Here is a 21,456-nt window from a genome sequence, read left to right as displayed (position 1 = left end):
GGGGGATTGTGAGATTTGAGGTGGGAAGAGGAGCTTTTGCTGGAAATGCTGTGGCTATGACTGGATAAATAAGGGTATAAACATTGAAGTGAGGACAATCTCACAGAGCTGGACAGTAAGAACATCTGAGTGTAAGAAATAGCAGGTGTAGGCCATGTGACCCATCAAGCTGTTCAGGAAGATCACAACTAAACTTCTACATCAGGTCTATGGGCTGAATAATATAGTCACACACCGATGGAGGGTTCCGCACCCGGGAGTTGGTGGCATTCCAACTTCTGGGCTCTCTGTTAATGCTCGCCCGATAATACATTAATTACTGCCAATTAGTGGCAAGTGCGGTCGTAGACATTCATCCCGCCCAATGAGTGCTGGAGGATGGAATGTCCAGTCTTAAGGCTGCAGACCATGACCTGAAACAAGGTCATGGTTCGCACAATAAAGGACCCCCTGCATTGGACATATCTGGTAACCCACCAGATCATCAATGTCGTGGATTAACTATCGAGAGAGAAGATTTGTGCATTTTTCAGTCTGGCCAGGTAAATGTATTTAAATCGTAGCTAATCTCTGCAAAGCATGTCAATCATAGGTGGCAGAAATTTTAAAAATCAGCAAATCTCCCATCTTTTGATATTGAGGATCTTATGTTCCATACATAGATCTCAGCACCATTGGAGTGAGGGGAGAGGTGTACCAGAAGGGTCAAAGCATCCCCCAGATTCAATGAGGCTGCCCTTGATGCCCTCCTGCATGGAGTTCAGCTCATGCCAACCATTGGCAAAAGGAGGAAGACAGGCCAGACTTCTGCTGTGTGGGAGAAGGTGGTCGAAGAGGTCAATGGGGGTGTGGGCGTGGTGAGAAGGATTTGGTCCCAGTGCCACAAAAGGCTCAATGACGGCATGAGGTTAGCATGCGCCGATCTGTCATAGCGGAGATCAGCGCATGCGCAGTAGTCCCGCACTGCTGGCCTCCAGATCGCTGGCCAGCTTGATTGCTGGCGAGCCTCACGACCCCACATTGCTGGCCCTCTCACCCCCACATGGCCCGATTGCTGGCTCTGACCAGTCTGAACCATCCCCCTCCTCCCTTGGCCCACCTTGATCTCCCCCCATCCCCCAGCAGCCCGATTCCCCCCTCCCCCCCCAGCAGCCCGATCCCCCAGCAGCCCCGATCCCCGCCCCCCCCCCCCCCCGATCTCCTGATCTCTCCTCCTTTCCCGCAGCCCCCCCCCCCCCACCCCCCGGGCAGCCCTGATCTCCCAATTTCCCCCTCCGTCCCCCACCCCGATGCCCAGCTCCGATTGCTGGCCTCCCTCCCTCTGCTCACGATCTGTATGCAAAGTGGCAGAGGGACCCCCCCACCGATCACCCTCCAGAGGCCCCAACCTCATTTGGCTCCACCCACTTGGCACTGCCTAATGCCCAGTGGGAATTTCCAAGGAACGCCCTGGGCATTGGCACTTTGCCCCTTGGGCACTGCCAGGGGTCCCAGGTTGGCACTGCCAAGCTGGCAATGCCCAGGGGGCACTAGCCTCACCCCCGATCCTCTAGGGGGCCTCGATGGCCCCCCTTCACTCCAGTGGGGTCAGGCTGCCAGCTCTCTGTAAGTAGGGAGCTACAGTAAACCCCGCTGGAGTGAACCACTCCTACCGGGGGGGTTGACGCGAGCGGGCCCAGAGACCTCAGTCCCAGGCCCGCTAAACATAATTACAATTTAAATCTATTTTAAATAACATAATTTATACAGCACCGCACCACAGCGCCGGAAATCCGGATGCTGGAGACTCGCGGAGGCCGTGGCACCCAGCGAGGAGCCTGCAAAATGCCCTATGCTCGAGTCTCCCAGCCTGCTGCACTATAAAAGCAGCGCAACACGCTGGGAGAAAAATTCCCTCATATGTCAGTGAAAAACAACTGACATGATGTCTTGCTTCTTGATTCAACCTCCTTCCTTCCTCTATCCTATACATAGATAGAAACATAGACACCCTACAGTGCAGAAGGAGGCCATTCGGCCCATCAAGTCTGCACCGACCACAATCCCACCCAGGCTCTACCCCCACATATTTACCCGCTAATCCCGCTAACTACACATCTCAGGGACAATTTTTAACCTGGCCAATCAACCTAACCCGCACATCTTTGGACTGTGGGAGGAAACCGGAGCACCCGGAGGAAACCCACGCAGACACGAGGAGAATGTGCAAACTCCACACAGACAATGACCCGAGCCAGGAATCGAACCCAGGACCCTGGAGCTGTGAAGCAGCAGTGCTAACCACTGTGCTACCGTGCCGCCCTATAATAAGGACCAATGGAATGCATTGGCTTTAGCTATCTGTTTTAAAAATCTGTTTTGGCAAGTGTACGAATTCAAAGTATAATGGAACTACCTTTAATCAACTACAAAATGTAATTATTCTGCAGCAGTTTCTAACTCCAGGCTCAGACCATGTTTGAGAGCATTGCAAATTCTACTTTTATAGTTTCTAATCTGAATTGTTCAACAGATTATTTTGAAATTATTTCCAGCTTTCTGTTATTCTTAGTACATTTTTAATAACGTGCAACATCAGATTATGTTACTAATGAGATCTGTGAGTTAGTTAATGTTAAAATCTTAGTAATTAGTCACAGCTCACGAGGCATTATCTCTGTTAGAGCGAGAGAAATGGCATTATATCGCTGGAGGGGCACCACCATCATGCAGGGGTCAAGGCAACAAGGCAGGCCTCCATGAACCATCACAACTAGTAGGGGGATTGAACCTTTGATATTAATTTGTCAACCTATAGCCACCCACATGTTTCTCCATGATCCTTGAGCACTCTGGTTAGCTTACACTGGCAGCCCTGCACTCATTACAAAACAATCTCGTACCAAATCTTAACTCCCCAATCTTGGTCTGCCTCTTTATCCTCTAGCTTCCACCTAACCATTTCTCCAGGTGCTGACTTGCATTCAGTATTGGATTACCTACAATTATCTAGCCTCTTGACTGGTTCTGGCTCTCTGCACATTGCAGACAAAATGTAGTAGCTGCAATACGTAACACGCACTTTGAATCTCAATTACAGGATAATTTTGAACGACTGGCATTAGCTGCAGGTAATACTTGCAACCTGTGGTTGTCATAAGCAGTTGGCTGTTATATAAAAATCCCAACTATCGATTCCACTATTGAAGGAAAGCAAATTAAGGACAGGGAGAGTTAAGACTAACTAGATAGACTAAAACATTAAAATGTAACTTACCAATTCCAGTTTAACCCTTGTCTTGTGCATGTGGGTTGGGCTAGGGGGCAACATGACTGGTTTGGAAGCTATCGGCCCCATGGGTCGCTTTTGAATAGGCGGGCTTGGGGCTAGTTGCTGGAGTTATGTGCAGTAAAAGATGACAAGTCATCCATGGTAGATGGAAAGGGAAAGCACAATTAACATGTAAACAAAATATTTGGTCACTTAAGTTCACTATCTCACTTCAATAAATGTGATATATATTGGATGCATTGCCACTCAAAAAAACATATCAATCTGATTAATGCTGAATTTTATTATTCATATTAGTTCTTATATATATATTTTTAAAACTTTACGTTCACAATAAAGCCTTTCTAGGAAGTGCTTTACAATGGAAAAACAACACATTCCACCTAATCAATTATTGATAATGTAAGATTTCGATAATTCTACTAATTTTTAGAATCTGTAAATATCTATGGATTGTATTCTGCAATCATTTTAAATTAAGTCGTTCAGTTTTGACTTGTTGTTGGGCAAGTAACAGTCAAGGTAACTGGGGGAACAGGAAAACCAACTGCTTGCGAAGAAACAACATTGTTTTATTGTTTCATGATGAAGTTAATTTGAGTCTTAAGCTGAAGCCGTCTTAATGGCCACAATACAATTAGATATTTGTTTTTAAATCAGTTTAAAGGAATGGCTAAAACATAGTGTAGTGTCATCTTAAGTTCACAATGTGCTGTATATTCACATTGTTCCTAGTTGGAACAAGAGGATTTTTAAGGACTGATCAAGTGACATCCTGATAACGTCATCGGCTGTTTGAGTAAATATCTTTTGGAGAGTAAATATCTTTCCAATAAATCTCTTTTTTATTTCTACCTTCATATAATTTCATGGTCTGCAAGCCTATCCTTTAAAAATATCACAAGGAAAACTGGCGACAAGGTGGTTGTTCCACACTGCAAGTACCCCAAAAAAGAATTGCAGAAATACAGTCAAACAAGTGGAAAAATTGCTAGTCCACACTTCTGATATCCAGAAAGACCCAATAAGTTAAATTGCTGCAGCAAAGCTGGCAATGGAGGAGGGAGTAACAGCCATCAAAGGAGCTGAAATGTAAACTAAGATTTCGGAGAAACAACATCAAAAAGGTACTCGCTATCCATGTGCTTTACATGGAAAGATCTGGAACAGTACAGGGAGCACTGAGTAGCAACTACCCAGCAACAATAAGTTTAGAGCTGGAGGTGCTGCAAAACCTGGAAGGAAACAGGCTGAGCTCAGGGTTGCCTTGTTTGAAAAAAGAAGCGAGGCAGTGCTAAAACATTTGGTGGCACATCATGCTCACGCAACCCTTTCCATGGTAAAAATGGTGGAAATGTTTGGCGCCGTGGGACTGTATGATGAGAACACTGAGTGATGGAGACTCATATACTGAAAGATTCGATTATTTTGCTCAAGCAAATAAAATTGCGGTAGATATTGTACTCCCAACTTTCCCGAGTACAATGGAGGGAGGGGAGGAATTAAACTTCCTGCGAAGTCTGGTACAGCCAGAAACGCCCGGCTTGAAAACCAATGATGAGATACTGGGAACACTGCAGGGCCACTTCTCATCTAAGCTTTTGGTCACCGCCGAGAGGTTCAGATTCAATGAGCGCAACCAATAAGAAGGTGAATGAATCACACAGTTCATAGCTACTTTGAAGAAATTAGCTGAATACTGTGAATTTGGGGATATCTTGAATGACACCATGAGAGCCAGACTAGAGTGTTTGGGTTAAGATGTTAACAGAAAGTAAACTGACATAAAGAAGGCTTTATGTTACAGTGGCACAGTGGTTAGCACTACTGCCTCACAGCGCCAGGGACCCAGGTTCAATTCCTGGCTTGGGTCACTGTCGGTGCGGAGTTTGCACGTTCTCCCATGTCTACGTGGGTTTCTTCTAGGTGCTCTGGTTTCCTCCCACAGCCCGCAAGATGTGCTGATTAGGTACACTGGCCATGCTAAATTCTCCCTCAGTGTACCCAAACAGGCGCCGGAGTGTGGTGACTAGGGGATTTTCACAGTAACTTCATTGCAATGTTAATGTAAGCCTACTTGTGGCACTAAGAAATAAAAAAAAAATTGCAGTCTCCATGGAAATGGCAGCCAAGGAAGCTCAACAGTCAAGTTCACACACTAGAGTCCATTAAATGTCAGCTGAGACCAGAACACAGACACTGGTTTGAAATTGGCACCAATGTGCAAAAAATGGGCATGCAGCAAAGACATAAAGTGTGGAAGTTGTCACAGAAAGGGGCACATCGAACATGTTTGTCGGAGAAAGAAACACCAAGTTCCAAGCAAGACTTGTAAAAAGCAAGAACTGAATGCGTCCTGTGGAAAACCGAATAGAGGGAAAATTATCCATGTGATTCAAAAAAAGTGGGAAAAAGACCAGAGTCACAGTCAGAAGATATACGGTTGTTGAACATATTGGCTATTGTTGATGTAATAAACAGATACTGGGTCACTCCTTTACTGGATGGACAACTGGTGAAAATGGAGGTGGAAACTGCAGCAACAGTTTCATTGGTTCCAGAAACTGTTTACCAAAAGAAACAATGATATATTGCCTTGAAACCCTTGAAGATAATAATTAAAAACCTACACTGAAGAAGGGTTCTGCTGAGATGCAGTATCGATGCAAATGTGCATTTGAATGGAAAGATCGCAGACTTGTCCCTGTACATAGTTAAGGGAAACTATTCAGTGTTAATGGAGAGAACCTGACTGGAAAATATCAAACTAAACTGGGCCAAGGTCAATCTCATGTTAGATTCTGAAGCTGGTCTACTGAAGATTTTAAAGAAACATGCCATTGCCTTTAATGGGGAGCTGGGAACCATGAAGGAGATCTCAGTCAAGTTAAAGAATAAGGACGAAAGTGAAGCATGGTGCTTAAAAGTTAAGTCAGCGCCGTAAGCAATCAGGCTTAAGGTCGTGGCTGAATTAGAGTGGCTGGTCAAGATGAGTGTGTTTGAACCCATTACTGTGATTGGGCCACACCAATAGTACCCGTAATGAAGACAGATGGTACACATTTGTGGCGATTTTAATGTCACTATCAATTAGATACTATGTGCACAGCAGTACTCTCTGCCCTGATTGATGATGTATTTACTGGGTCGTGTGATGATACCACAACAATGGGAATACCTGTACAACAATGCGAATGACCAGATGGGCCACAGCAAAGAATTCATATAGATTATGCCGTATCATCTGACAGGCAAATGTTTCTCATTGTGGTTGATGCATACTCAAAATGGCCTGAAGTCACCATTATGGAGATAACGTTCTCAGTGAGAACAGTAGAAAGGTTGGATGAGATTTTAGGGAGATTTGGTTACCCTGATCAACTTGTGAGCAACAATGGGCTGCAGTTCATTTTGCAAGATTTCACAAACTATTTAAAGGAGAACGGGATTCAACATATCCAATCCACTCATGATCACCCTGCCACAAATAGATTGGCAAAACGGTTCATTCAGACATTTGTTGAAGGTAACTCGAGAGCAAAGTTCATTGTCTAAATGATTGAGCTAAGTCTTGATGATGTACCGGAATACTACACATTTGACAACCCAATATTCTCTGGCATTGCTCATGATAAAACGCCAATTATGCACAGCGCCTGTTTTATTTAAACCACCCAAGTCAAGAGATATTGTCGAGAAGGAACAGCAAGGTCAAGTTATACAACATGAGAATAGGGCTAAATGCCATGTTTTTCATTAAGGTCAGGAAGTATTAGCAAGGAACTGTACCACTGGTGAGAAGTGGATACCTGTTATCGTCTTGGCACAGAGAGGAGCAGTCCCCTACGCCATATTAACTTGAAATGATGTAGTGTGGAGAAGACATGCAGACCAACTATTGGCAACCAGAACCAGTTTGCCAGAAACAGAATCAACCAAGAGTCCAAACAAGCTGTGCCAAGTGAAGACCTGGACATATCTGAGAACCTGACAAAATCCAAAACAATTGGGAAAGACAGTACCTCAGCTGAGAACACTTAAATACTAAATCAACTTCCAAACACTATGTTGATTCCGGTGAAGTCCAAACTCAACCAAAAACATCAGAGGTTGCAGAAAACATGAAAAAGCTGACACCTGAGGTTCGCTGACAACCATCCAGAAATTGACTTCCTCCGAAACATCTAACCTATTGACTGTTGTGTTTATTAATTGTTAATATTCAGAATTTTGATTGTTAACATTATATTGTTTTTCATTGCAGGAACCTCTGATGTAAATTGGGAAGAAAGTGTTGTGTATTCATATTGTTCCTAGTTGGAACAGGAACATGTTAAGCAACTGATCATGTGATATCCTGATGGCGTCATCGGCTGTTTATGCCTAACCTAACAGCCTATAGAATAAACACCTTTCCAATAAAGCTCGTTTGTTTGTAACTTCGTGGTCTGCAAGCCTATCCTTTAAAATACCACACCATCCATTGCTTTAATTGATTTGTACCAGAGAAGAAACCTTTTTTCTGACACTTATGATAAGAAGTTGTCTTAACTGTTGATTTTAATAGCTTTAGTGTGGGGCTTGGTTTAAGATACACAGACAAGAGCATGGGACTATTCGTGGCTTCTCTGGAAGGAAATGTACATTTGTTTGTGATGGAATGTAAACTTCTGGAGCTAATAACCCATAAATCAGGGGTTGTTGCAAAGGTGGGGTGATATGAGATGAATTGCATCCTATAGCCAATAGGAGGAGTGCATTTGGTCCATCTCCAAAAGAAGAAGGAGGAATGGGAGACGGGATAAAAGCGGAGAAATTGTCATTCTCATTGGCACAGTGATACACACCATGGCTCTTCTGGACACAGTTTAACATCTCTTCAAAGACAAAGACAAAGAAGGAGGGCATTGTTAGTGCTGACAACACCAAGTGTTCCCGGGATCTTGAGAGATGAAAAACGTCTATGTTGTCTTCACTGCTTCTTGTTAAGTTTATGTAAAACCTTGTCTAATAAATTCTACTTGATTCATAAATATTAGTTATTCATAGTTTGTTGGTTAAACACAACTGAGGATCCTAGTGTTACAAATTAAAAATTCAGACCGTAAAAAAGTTCTCTTTAAATTTGAAGGGTCTTATACCTCGAAACCCTAAACCTTACTATAATCAAGCAATTGCTCTATTAAAGCCATGATTGGAAATACACAAAACTATATTACATTGTACCTTAAAATACTAATATTAGGATGTGATTCAAAGAAGAGGAAATGTTAATGCGACAGTCTCTCAATCATTATAGCTCTACGTCTTTTCAAATATATCTCCATTGTGAATGAATAAACTTTTTAAATTGCACATTTCAAATTTTAAAAATTTCATTTTTGTTTAATTTCAGCTAGCTATTACGGAAAATGTTTACAATTTCTATAATTGGAAAATGTGGACGAAACTGATCCAATAACAGAGTACCAGACTTTAAACATTAATCGTATTTAGCACTTATGGTACATCTACATCCCACAGGCTTATTATTGACACGAGGTCAAACAGCTACACACACTGAACCTGGAGAGTAAATGTCTTGTAAAGGCATCAATTGCAAAGATGATGTGAGTTGACCTTTTCCAGAGTCACTCTGTTTTGTTCTAGTATCAGCTTAGGTTTTGATCATTGATTCAGATTCCATGCATATGGGTGTGAAATGAAACCACTCCACATTAATGCTACAGATATACTTTAATTTTGCTACTGTCAAAAATTGTCATTTTAATTCTTAGTTTAAGAGTTGATCTGATATTAATAATGCTCCAGATACCAGCCAATTCATTTACGCTGGCAATGAAGATCTTGTATATATGTCTGAGCATCAACTCAAATGCAAGTCCACTCACTGTATGTAGGGCACATACATGAATCAGTTAATCACTTGTCTGACATCTCCAACAAATTTTTTTTTCTCTTTCACTCCAGAAAGTCTATCTCTTAAGTAAGTTCCAGTGTTTGCTTTTAATAATGTATACAATATTGCCTTCAGCCTATCATTGATGCCAAGAGTGACCTATAACCTCTCATGTAATCGCACATAATATTTTTGTCACGTACCAATGGATTATTGGATGTGGAAGAGACTCTACTAGCATGAGATGTGTTCCTCACAACCTGAGACAAGACAACACATATTCCAATCATCATTTCATATTTACATAAGCGGCCATATTTATAGTAATAAGTCACTCCAATCACATGCAACTTTCAAAGTAGGGATCATGCTGGCCTTTGTCAGGAATAAAAGATATATCAAAAGGTAGAACTCAAATAACTGTTTGCAATTAATTACTACGTGAGGTGGGATTTTATAATCCCACCCGCCGATGTCAATGGACCTTTGAAGTGCTTGCTGCATTTTACAGCCCCCCCATTCACACAATGAATTATTTTTGAGGTGCACTGTTGAGCAGTTGATATTTCATCCAAAGTATGGCACCTCCAACAATGCAGCAATTTCTCAGCATTAGACTGGAGTGCCATTCTGATTACATGCATAAATACATCATTGGGGCTTCTGATGAGAGTTTTATTAATTAAGTTGATCCCTTATGTTTATCAGTTGATGGTAAACATGCTTGGTTTGCCAAGTAGTCATTTATGTAATTATGTAATTTTTTTTTTAAAAAAGGATTGCCTTCACTAGTATAAATAATTTTGTGCAGCTTTAGGCTGGAAGTTGAGAAGACATGCAGTCCAGGGGAAGATAACACCGCAAGCATAACAGATATCATAACATGCAATCAATACCTGATGACTATTTGGATATGAACGTTCAGCAGCCAGGGTGTATATAGGACTGTACCCAGCTTTTGAACTATAGTTGTGTTCTTCCCAGTCTTTAACTGGCTCCATGCCAGCTTGGGAGTAATAGGATAAGTTGCTTTCCCTCGCTTCTGGAATAGTACCCTGAGAACGAGTAAAGGCAATAGGGTGAATGGGCATTGTAATGGGGAGTGGTGGAGGTGGGGGTGGAGGTGGAGGGCGTGGAAGAAGTGGAATTGGGGATACAGGTGATGCTCTGGATCCTATGTGAGATGGTTTTGGATGTCGTGGAGTTGGTGGAGGTGGGGCAGGCTTTTTCCGTGATGGTGTGGCAGTTGGCGATGGCATCCTGGGTGGCTGTGCTGCTGGAACGAGATGAGATGCTGGTGGAGGAGGTGCCATTCGCTTTGCTGGCTGATCAAATTGATCTAAGTTGATGTCATCAAGATCTGTGGTATGCAGTTGAAGGCCGCCGACAAACTTCCGTACCGATGTTGAAGGGGGTGGTGGTGCACTTGACCCCTGTTAGTGGATAATAGGGGTTTTAAAACTGCATAATTCTCAATTTAAAAGGATAAAATAAAATTTTCACTCCAAGCAACATCAATAACCAACACCTGAAGAAACAGTTGTCTAGAAATGCTTTTTCAAGACATAATTACTATCAAAGAAAAAAATCCCCAGTAAAAATTAAGAGTCTTGTTGATATTGTAGCAAGTTGGTTTGGGCATCAAAACAAACATTGAACCAAAATGGTCCCAGTGGGGCCAAGTATGGATGAGTTCACACATCTTCTAAACTTGGACTAATATGGACACTTCAGCCGTGAAACAAAGAAATATGAATGCGCTGTCATCTATTCCATATGGTGTGTAAAACTCGGAAATATAAAAGTGATGATGAAGCCAAATCTAAATGTGCCTGATGTATTATTTTTACTGGAAATGGCTGCATCAGATCGAAAGTGTCAACATTAATTCATAAAATACTTAATTTTATAGTGTTCGATGAGGCAAAGGGCATCTTGTGGCATGGTGGATTGCAGCCCTGTCTCTGAGACAGAAGCTCCAGGATGAGTCCTATCCCAGGGCTTGATGGTCAAGGAAGGTGCATTCATAGCAGAGCCAATAGGTTGAGTATCAACCTGCAAAATCATTCCAACACGCCAATGGTAGGTGGTAAGAGAAGGAGTGATTCCTGGTCAGCCAAGCTTGATGTGGAGTGGCGCCCCTCAAGCTATAAGCCTTTGACAGCAGGCTAACAACCTACTCCAGGGAAAACTTCACTATGTGAATAGATGAAAGTCTGTCTTGTGCACCACTAAGTGCAGGAAGAGAGGCAACAGCTTCCATAATGTTGCTATTTATATTACTGACAAAGAGTTCACTGTTTCGGACACTGTGCCATTTCAGATATTATGTCAATCCGGTTTACATCAGAAAAGTAAGGTGGAATGCAGGGGGAGACTGCAAGTTGGACCTAAAATTGGCTTAGTGACAAGGAACAAAGGGTAATGATGGATGGATGTTTTTGTGAATGGGAAACGGTTTTCGGTGGCATTCCACTGGGCTTAGTGTTGGGTCTCTTGTTGTTTGTTGGAGGAAGACAACATCCTTGGGAAGGTTGTCAGGCTGGAGGTGGTTGCAGAAATATGGAGGAGTGGAGGGAATGAGGGATTTGAACATCAGTATAAGAATTCTTAAATCAAGCCATTGATGGACTGGATGTAGGTCTGCAAGCACTGAAATGTTGGATAAATGGGACTTGGAGCTGATTAGGAAAAGGGAAGCAGAACATCAGATGAACTCAAATACAGGAAGCATGGATGATGGAATTTGTGAGGAGTGGATTAGAAATGTCAATTATGGAAGTCGTAAAAGTATGGATGAGGTTTTTGGCAACAGAGACAGGACATAAGTGAGTGATGTTATGGGATTGAAAGTAGACGGTCTATGTGATACACAGGATTTGTTTTCGGAACAGGTTGTGAACAGTCCTGTTCATGTTGAGGCAGTGGCTGAGAAAGGGATTGGAACTGGTGGCAAAGGTCTAGACTGTGTGTTGGGAACAAAAAACAATGGCTTCCGTTTTCTTAATATTCAATTGGAGCAAATTGGTGGCTTGTAATAGACTGAATATTGGACAAACAGTCCAGCAACATTGGGAGAGTGGGGTGGTTGAGAGAGATGTTGGAGAAGTTGCAGGAAGAATGGGCATTAATTTGGAAGGTATCAGAAATTCAAGAATTTTGGAAAGGAAAGGTGTCCTGGAACTGTTCTCAATGTTCAAAACTGCATTGGATGCAGGCCCAGTCAGTCCAACCTTTCCTCGTAAAATAGCCACCCTCCCCAACACCAACATCCCAGGCATTAGCATGTTAGTCGAATAAACCATGTAAATTCATAATTGACTAAATTGAATGAATTCACTAATTTCATTCCGGCTATTTAGGCAAAACTGGTAGAATGCTTTGAAAATTGGACCTTCACTAAGGGCTCGATTTTACCATTGCGTCGCGCCTGTTTTTGGGTGCAAAAACGTGGTAAAGTTGGGTGTGAGGCCATTAACGTGATCCGCGCCCGTGTCCATGCAGATGGACACTTTACTGAGGCCCGGGAACAACGGCGATCCGATTCGCGCCCGAAACTGGCGCAATGGCGATTTAAATGCATTTGCATGCATTTCAATTGGATTCATGAACTGCCCGCCCAACTTTATCAGCATTTCCCCCTTTACCACCGCGTTCGCCAATCCGGAATCACGCCGAAATGGACATGCTGAATAAAAGTCTGTTTTGGGTGCTCCAGCTGCTGAAGAGGTGAATTCAGCGCTTCCAACGGCTCTCTGACTCAGATTGGTGGGGGGGGGGGGGGGGGGGGGGTGTGGAGAGGCCAGATGGATCTCTGATCGGAGGGGGCGACCGCTGCCACTCTGCGGGTGATCGGTGGGGGGAAGGTGGGTTACGATCGGTCTGGTAGCGGGGTGGGTGGATAAGGGGGACAGTTGTGTTGTGGGGATGGGGTGATGTCTGTAGGGCCATCGCTCCCGCTTTTCACTCCTGGGCCACTTTCTCCACTTTTTGTGGCCCGGGAGCAATGTGATACGGGTGCGCTTTTTCAAATTTTTTTCTAACTGCGCATGTGCAGTTCAGAGCTCCGATCGTTTCAGACGCGCTAAGCCCTGCCCACAGCGTGATTTTATTTCAGGCTGAGTGCGTATGGGGCGCCTGAAATCAGATTTCCAAGTCGGATCTGAATTGCGCCCAGATTCAGCACTTAAAATGAAAATGGTAAAATCGGGCCCGAAGTCTAGCAAACTAAAGTGAACTGAAAAAAAAATGTAAAATTGAACATTAACTTTATATTGCCACCTGTTTTGTGCTACAACCAAAGACCAATTACAGTCCCAATACTTCTATATCAAGTAGATGTATGATGATTTTATATTAAAGAAATCAAAATTGGTTGTTCAAGATTTATTTGCCAATTTGATACTTGAAAGAGTTTTGTTTCCACTTATTACTATAATGTTGCCATACAAATTAGTTGGATATTGTATTATTCCCCCACCCCATTGGAAATCACTTTCCATATTACACAAAGTGCCAACAATATTTCATGCAGTGCACAGATCTCTGTACATGCACAGTCATCTTGAATGACTATTACCTCAAGGGATTCATTCTCTGCTGATGAGATTTGCTCTAACCGAGTCTGGCACAACCTCTCCACCCAGTGCTGAACTTTTACAGATTCTTCCAGATCTTCGCGCTCTGTTTCAGATACCTGAAGCAATGCACCAATGGCTTAGCTCACTTAGAAGATATTTCAAAAGATTAACAAAGATTTATAAGTTATGATTGGAGCCTGGTAAAATAATACTCCAAAAGAAGGGCAAGTCTTGGCAGACTATTTTCTTCAAGAAGCCCCCATTTTCTGTTGAAAATATAATCTATAAATAACCTTAAAATATGTTGAAAAAGATGTTGGTTTCCTCCCATCTGGGTGGCACAGTGGTTAGCACTGCTGCCTCACAGTGCCAGGGACCCGGGTTCGATTCCCAGCTTGGGTCACTGTCTATGTGGAGCCTGCACGTTCTCCCTGTGTCTGCATGGGTTTCCTCTGGGTGCTCCGGTTTCCTCCCACAGTCCAAAGATGTGTGGGATAGGTGGATTGGCCATGGTAAATTGCCCCTTAGTGTCAGGGGTCTAGCAAGGGTAAATGCATGAGGTTATGGGGATAGGGCCTGGGTGGAATTGTGGTCAGTGCAGACTCGATGGGCCGAATGGCCTCCTTCTGCATGTAGGATTCTATGATCAGACAGTAATCTGTTTTACAAGATTTTTTTGGTTCAAGTTGGTTTCTGAATCATAACCTCCAGTGTCTTCTAGCTGTTTTACTGCTAAATAATCTTCCTTCCATTATTTTTATTCCTTTGCTTTCCTAAAAATACTGACATCCTTGTGTGGATAATTTCTATGAATGCCTGGTCCTTCTTCATTTCGGCATGGTGGCACAGTGGTTACCACTGCTACCTCACAGCGCCAGGGATCTGGGTTCGATTCCTGGCTTGGGTCACTGCCTGTGTGGAGTTTGCACATTCTTCCTGCGTCTGCGTGGGTTTCCTCCGGGTGCTCCGGTTTCCTCCCAATCCAAAGATGTGCGGGTTAGGTGGATTGGCCATGCTAAGTTGCCCCTTAGTGTCAGGGGGACTAGCTAGGGTAAATGGATGGGTTACGGGAATAGGGCCTGGGTGGGATTGTGGTTAGTGCAGACTCGATGGGCTGAATGGCCTTCTTCTGCACTGTATGATTCTATGATCTATGATTTTGTAAAGGAGGTGTGTTGATATGAGACTTGGCAGAGAGTGTCACAGAGTCATCACAATATAAAAGAAAAACATTCAGCCCATCGAGCCCATGTCAGCTCTCTGTAAAACAATCCAGTCAGCCCCATTTTCCTGCTCTAACCCCATAGCCCTGAACGTTTATTTCCCTCAACTGCCTACCTAATAAATTTTTGCAAACCTTTGGTGCCTACAGGTTCCCATGTCCAGCAGGGATTACTGGACAGTGATCAGGAGCAAGAACCCTTGCTGACCAACCCAATCCAGCATACAACCACAAAGGTCAATAGTTCTGTCTACACTTTTGCCTTATTGACATCAGCCAATACCCAACATGGCATAGACAAGAGGATAAAGGCTGAGTTCTTTCTGATCCTGTTATCTGACCCATCGATTGGTTTTTTTCATAAAATGTCACTCCAGGGCACCTCTTTATTGTTGATGTAATTTAAGACACTTGCATCAAAAGTATTTCTATGAGAATGTATTTTTTCAGCAGATAATGGGGGAAAAGAACAAAAAATACCTGTTAGGTTTTCTTTCATTTTATGGTTTTACAGAAGTGGTAGTTACAATGTGAAATACATAATTGTTCTTGATACCTTTTAAAATTTAATTTACATTATGTGCCAGCTTTTCAACATATATCTTCAATGTGGACTACTTGTTCTTGATATTCAAACCTGGTAGCAGTGGCCACAAAATGCTACAGATTGAAGATTAAAATCAAGAACAATGGTATTATAAATTACTGAAGACCACAATGTTTACATTCAAATAAGATTTAAGTACAATGAATTTGAGTATAACAGAACCAGGATTTAAATCTCAATTCAGTAATCTTATGAAGCCAGCAACATACTCATTGTAAACATCAGCTAATCAGCTAATCTTTCAAACTATTGAAAGCAATCAAATAGGAAAAGTGTAACAAATGCTTTTGTAGGGATGAATATTCTTTCTCCAACAAAAGGGACTAGACAAGCACCCTCTCATCAATTTGAGTGCTACTCAACAACATCTCCAAACAGTTGTGGCACATTACTGAATACTTTTCCCAATAATACCTAACACTATATTACTCAATAAGCATCCCAAACAACTGTAGTTCAATCCTCAATCTTCCCTCTCAAGTATTTGCAGCATATTCCTCTCCCTTTTCATTCCTTATATTATCAAGGATAACTCTCATTTGTCAGTCTACTAAATTCCAAAATTATATGAAAATCTACTGGATTACAAGGGTTATATTTAGTAAGCAACAGATAGGTAATTAGACTGATTTGTATTTTATGATATTTATGGTCTCACCCCAAAAAATATCTTTACAAAATATAGATAAGAAAGGTATCATTATCTCCTTATTACCTGGGTACTATTTAAATAGTGGAATTGCACAAAAGTATTACTTGAAAGTAATTTATTGCACCTGCAGTGCTATATACCTCTTGGACTAATCGATTTATTTTCAACTGTTTCTCTTTCTCCAGCATCTCCTCTTTTTCTTTTGCGAGCTTCTGTTCAAATTCCAGCTCCTTCTTATTCTTCCTCTGGTCAAATAATATCTCAGCCTTGGACCTCTTCCTCTCCTTTCCTTTCTATCAAGGTTTAATATGAAGATGCGTTCATGACAAAACTCTGAATTACAAGTAGCGCAAACTACTCAAAAAATTAAACTCACCACAGCAACAGAACTATGATAGAATATGCACAAACTAAAGAAAATCAAATTCTCATTCCTCAACACATGCATAGTCCAAAGCATGCAAATGAGCACAACATAGACACACACCAAATTAACAGAGGAACGATTAAGACGCTTTTTCTTCTTTTTCTGCATCTCCTTTCATGGTTCCTTGCTTCAGTTGCAAGTAAAAGAGGATTCAGGCCATAATAAAAGATATTAATGATAATGATGCTCTTTAGTGTCAGTCAAAGTGTTCAGCTTTAGTCTACACACTGCTTTCATCTAGGATCATAAGCATGGTGAGGTCAATCTCACCAGTTAGTATTCTAACCTTCCTTAGCTTGGAGGATGATTGGAGGCTAGTGTGAGAAGTGGGATGAGGAACAGTAAAATGAGGAATGGTTAATTAAAAAGGGCAGAGGAGACCGGCTGAGCCCAAAATTATTCCAGCATTTATGACTATTTATATTTTCATTTGTTCCGTTGGAATTTATTTAAAATCAAGTCTATCACTTTGTTTTGCCATCAATTGGCCCCTGGACAATGCATTGCCTAATTCCATTTTTTTCAATGTCCATAATCATGCTGAACTAATAGATAAATGGCACAGCATTTTCCTATTTGAACATTGCAACCATTAAGACTTGTGGAAACAATGCTGTATGTTTGCAATTCCTGGTATGGTCAATGCCAGTTCAACATTTGTGGCATATTTCTTCTTCTAATGACTTTTTGCTGTTCAATTCGATCATGTTGCTTAAAATACATGAATTGTGCAAAATCAAATAAATATCAAGAATTTTGCTAATTACTGATTATTAATTTGCTAATTTTTGGATATGTGTTCCTGTTTAGTTATGGTTTCAATCTCGTTAAAAACTAATTTGAGTGCAGTTTGCATTGTATTTTTAAAAAATGACAGCAGAGGTCACCAGCAAGGCGTAAGAACATAAGAACATAAGAAATAGGAGCAGGAGTAGGCCATCTAGCCCTTCGAGCCTGCCCCGCCATTCAATAAGATCATGGCTGATCTGAAGTGGATCAGTTCCACTTACCCGCCTGATCCCTATAACCCCTAATTCCCTTACCGATCAGGAATCCATCTATCTGTGATTTAAACATATTCAACGAGATAGCCTCCACCACTTCAGTGGGCAGAGAATTCCAGAGATTCACCACTCTCTGAGAGAAGAAGTTCCTCCTCAACTCTGTCCTAAACTGACCCCCCTTTATTTTGAGGCTGTGCTCTCTAGTTCTAGTTTCCTTTCTAAGTGGAAAGAATCGCTCCACCTCTACCCTATCTAGCCCCTTCATTATCTTATAGGTCTCTATAAGATCCCCCCTCGGCCTTCTAAATTCCAACGAGTACAAACCCAATCTGCTCAGTCTCTCCTCATAATCAACATCTGGTATCAACCTGGTGAACCTTCTCTGCACTCCCTCCAAGGCCAATATATCCTTCCGCAAATAAGGGGACCAATACTGCACACAGTATTCCAGCTGCGGCCTCACCAATGCCCTGTACAGATGCAGCAAGACATTTCTGCTTTTATCTTCTATCCCCCTTGCGATGTAGGCCAACATCCCATTTGCCTTCTTGATCACCTGTTGCACCTGCAGACTGGGTTTTTGCGTCTCAGGCACTGACTTATTTACTATGGACAATAACTAATCAGCCATTACTGTACTAAAAGTGAACTAGTTTTAAATTGGACACTTCAAAGATTAACTTCAAGCCTGACAACACCTGGGAAAATATGGGGAAAAACTCACATCCCCAGAACGCATAGGGTGAATTTTCCTGTTCCGCCCGTCATGGGAATCGGAGCAGGCAAGGGGCGGACCATTGAGGTCAGTTGACCTCGAATGGGATTTTCCAGTTCCGGGGCGAATGCAGCCCGAAAATCCCACCCCTTGTGTCATTATAAAAATGTACCATGAAAGACCATAAAGGGAAACAATGTGGTTAGTTACAAACAAAAATGGTATGTTTATGAAGCGGATAATCTACATTCTCTCTTATTAACTTCTTTTCACTCAAGTGTCTCAGATATTTCCATAAATTTAAGCAAGATTTAGCCACTGAGTTTTCATCCAGTTCAGATGAGAGTCTCTTTAAATGTCAATTCACGAATTTAAAGATTTATGATCAGCCGTTTTTATGGCATCCCCATCAGCTTGCTCAACAAATATACTAAAACCTGTAATAAGTGGAGATATACTGCAATGGTGACAGCAGTAGCTCAATTAGTAGTTCTTGCTTCTGAGATTGTATATTCAAGCCTCATTTCAGGATGCAGGCACAAAAATCAAAACTGACACTCCAATGTACCACTGAGGGAATGCTGCATTGTCAGAGGTGCTGACTTTCAGGTGAGATGCTAACCCAAGGACCCAAAGAAGAGTAGGGGATTTATTGCTGGTAACCTAGCCAGTACTAACCTCTCACTCGCATCACAAAAATCGAAATCTGGTCATTATCACAATGCTGTTTGTGGGAGCTTGCTGTGTACAAACTGACTGCAAGGTTTTCTACATTACAAATGGGTCAATGCTTCAGAAGTATATCCTTGACTCTACAGTGGGACATTCTGTTGTCATGAAAGTTGCTATATAAATGCAAGTCTTCATTTTTTAATGCTTTTTGGAAAACTTCACAGCGTACTGGTGGCTAGAGATCGCCAAGGGGACAACCACAGTCATCTAAATCTTGTTGATGGTCTTATATGATCAATTTCTCTGAGCCTTTCCTGGAATTGGTCATTGATTAGTACCTCTAGGTTTGGTCTAGGTTTAGCCTGATGGGAAAGGCTTGAGGAAACAGTTCAAATGGAGAGGTTCTATTTCCCACCAAGTTCCCATTGATCCTCCATTTAATGTTGCTAGCTATTGATGACCCTCCCATTAGATTCCAAAGGAATGTCTTCCTAAATGGCAATTGGATGATATAAACAGGACAAAGACGACATTTTAAACCACTTTTGAATGGGGTGCTGTCCAAACCTCCCCACCAAATATAGTCATCAGGAAGCCAACATTACTCACTGAAGTAAGTTAAAAAGAATTATATTAGAAAACTAATTATGCATCTCTGGGTTCCACAATAGAATTCTGCTGCTCAGGGCACCCCTACTCAACAACCACCCCCCCCCCCCCACCCCCCACCCCCGCCTCCCCCCACTCCCCATACTCATTTTGCTGCCAGCAGTTTTCTCTGTTACCACCCTGCCTCCCCCACTCCACCAGTCAACTGCTGCTTTCTGCTCGAGATGGAGAAGCAGCTGATTGGGGGCATTCAAGCATAGTCCGGTGGTTAAAAATTGCTAGGCCTCCAATGAAGGATTGCCAGCCACATCTGGCTTCCTGCTGAGAGTTTAACATTTTTTCTCTTCCACCTGGATTTATGAACATTATAGTTAGGAAGGTAATATGCAAGCTCATACTGTCAACTAATTGAAAAGAACATGAAGGTAGCAACAATTTTTCTCACTATTTTTTCCAACTGCTTATATGATAATTGAACTGAACCATGCACAGCAAGTTTGCTGATCTCGATTCAGGAGGATATTGGGGTATTACTCCTGGCAGTGAATTCACTCATAATCAATATCTAGTGATACCTGTGGAAATGATGCTTAGGGGTGTCTTGGGGAACAGAACTGGGCATGTTCTGATGTCTCCTGCACTGGAATAACATGTGACACATTCACTCTCAAGGATTATCAATGAGTAATGGCACTTAATTGAGCCACTGTAGGGCTGTTTATACCCCTGGAAGTTTTCAGAATCTGAATCAGTACCTTCAGAAGAGGAATGGCAGTGAAACAAAATGAAGGTTGCAGGCTATGTATCGCAATGCACTTGAAGTGCTGTAAAGCTGTGTCCTTGAGTTTTGGATATATCGAGCTTTTCAGAAGTGTGGACATGCTTTTGGCTTTAGTTTTGTTTATTTGCAAGCGAAATGCATTGTTCAAATACTTTGATTACAATGTACCATAAATTCACAAGCTATTTTCTTTGGACGGTCATTATCACACAGCAAAGTGATGAAATGTATTTTCAGGAAATGTCGGAAAGGCAAACAGCATTGTCAAAAGAATTAGAACCAAGGCAAATTTAAATTAAATCCACACAAAGAGTCAAAAGCAACAAGCCACACCATTAAAATGTTCTACCTTCCGGGTGGTTGGATATTTGCCTTCGTATCGATAAAACCACCCAATTGCTATAAGCGAAAGAAGAAAAGTCATGTTGTTAGTACAATGTAGCATGAACTATTCAACACGGATTGCAGCCCATGGTGTGTCTGCACATATACAGAGGGAATACAGCTCCTCCTGGGATTGCCATACTTTCTTCAGAGAATCAGACACTGGAATTGAAGAATTATTAAGCCATGTGGAATGCTGAACAATCTTTTACCTGTACTTACCTTGCAAGTTTTCCTTTTATCTGGAGAATTCTGACACCTCATATTGTCTCACTTTTTGAGATAAGTGTTCCAGTCCTGAAAATGCAAGACCTTGATGTTCTCTGTTCTCTGGATGGTTGTACGCCAGAAGATGCGCTGGGGGACCACTCAGAAAACCCCACGCACTGACTACATGGGAATTGCCCAAGAAATTTCAACTTCCATTCAGCAACTACCTTTTGTCTGGAACCCTCCAAAACCCCGATTTAAAATTGGCGATTTTGGATGGTTCTGACTTACTTACCAGAATAATTACCCAGGAAAAGTTAGGATAAGATCTGTTCCAACTCCTGAGGAGCTATACGATTGCCACCCATACTGTCAGCCACCCCTGACCACCTTACTACTCTTCCCACCCTTCAACTACACCCC

The 21,456-nt window shown here is 42.1% G+C and overlaps 1 protein-coding gene across 2 annotated transcripts in view; it reads right to left on the bottom strand.

Annotated features, from left to right (window-relative positions):
* The window catches only part of ush1c (Usher syndrome 1C), a 227,822-nt gene that overhangs the window by 89,581 nt on the left and 116,785 nt on the right, over positions 1-21,456 (bottom strand). The window contains exons 15-20 of one of the 2 annotated variants that reach the window (XM_078220626.1): positions 20,789-20,838; positions 16,372-16,524; positions 13,750-13,866; positions 10,067-10,603; positions 9,374-9,430; positions 3,257-3,373 (exon numbers count right to left, since the gene is read on the bottom strand). In XM_078220626.1, the coding sequence (XP_078076752.1) occupies positions 3,257-3,373; positions 9,374-9,430; positions 10,067-10,603; positions 13,750-13,866; positions 16,372-16,524; positions 20,789-20,838 (1,031 nt within the window). The remainder of the gene's footprint in view (positions 1-3,256; positions 3,374-9,373; positions 9,431-10,066; positions 10,604-13,749; positions 13,867-16,371; positions 16,525-20,788; positions 20,839-21,456) is intronic. The other variant, XM_078220627.1, reaches the window with a different exon arrangement.

This window comes from Mustelus asterias, chromosome 9 (genome assembly GCF_964213995.1).
Source record: "Mustelus asterias chromosome 9, sMusAst1.hap1.1, whole genome shotgun sequence".
Classification (NCBI taxonomy): Eukaryota; Metazoa; Chordata; class Chondrichthyes; order Carcharhiniformes; family Triakidae; genus Mustelus; species Mustelus asterias.
Note: the sequence above shows the minus strand (reverse complement) of the source record. Positions and strands in the feature narration are given on the sequence as shown.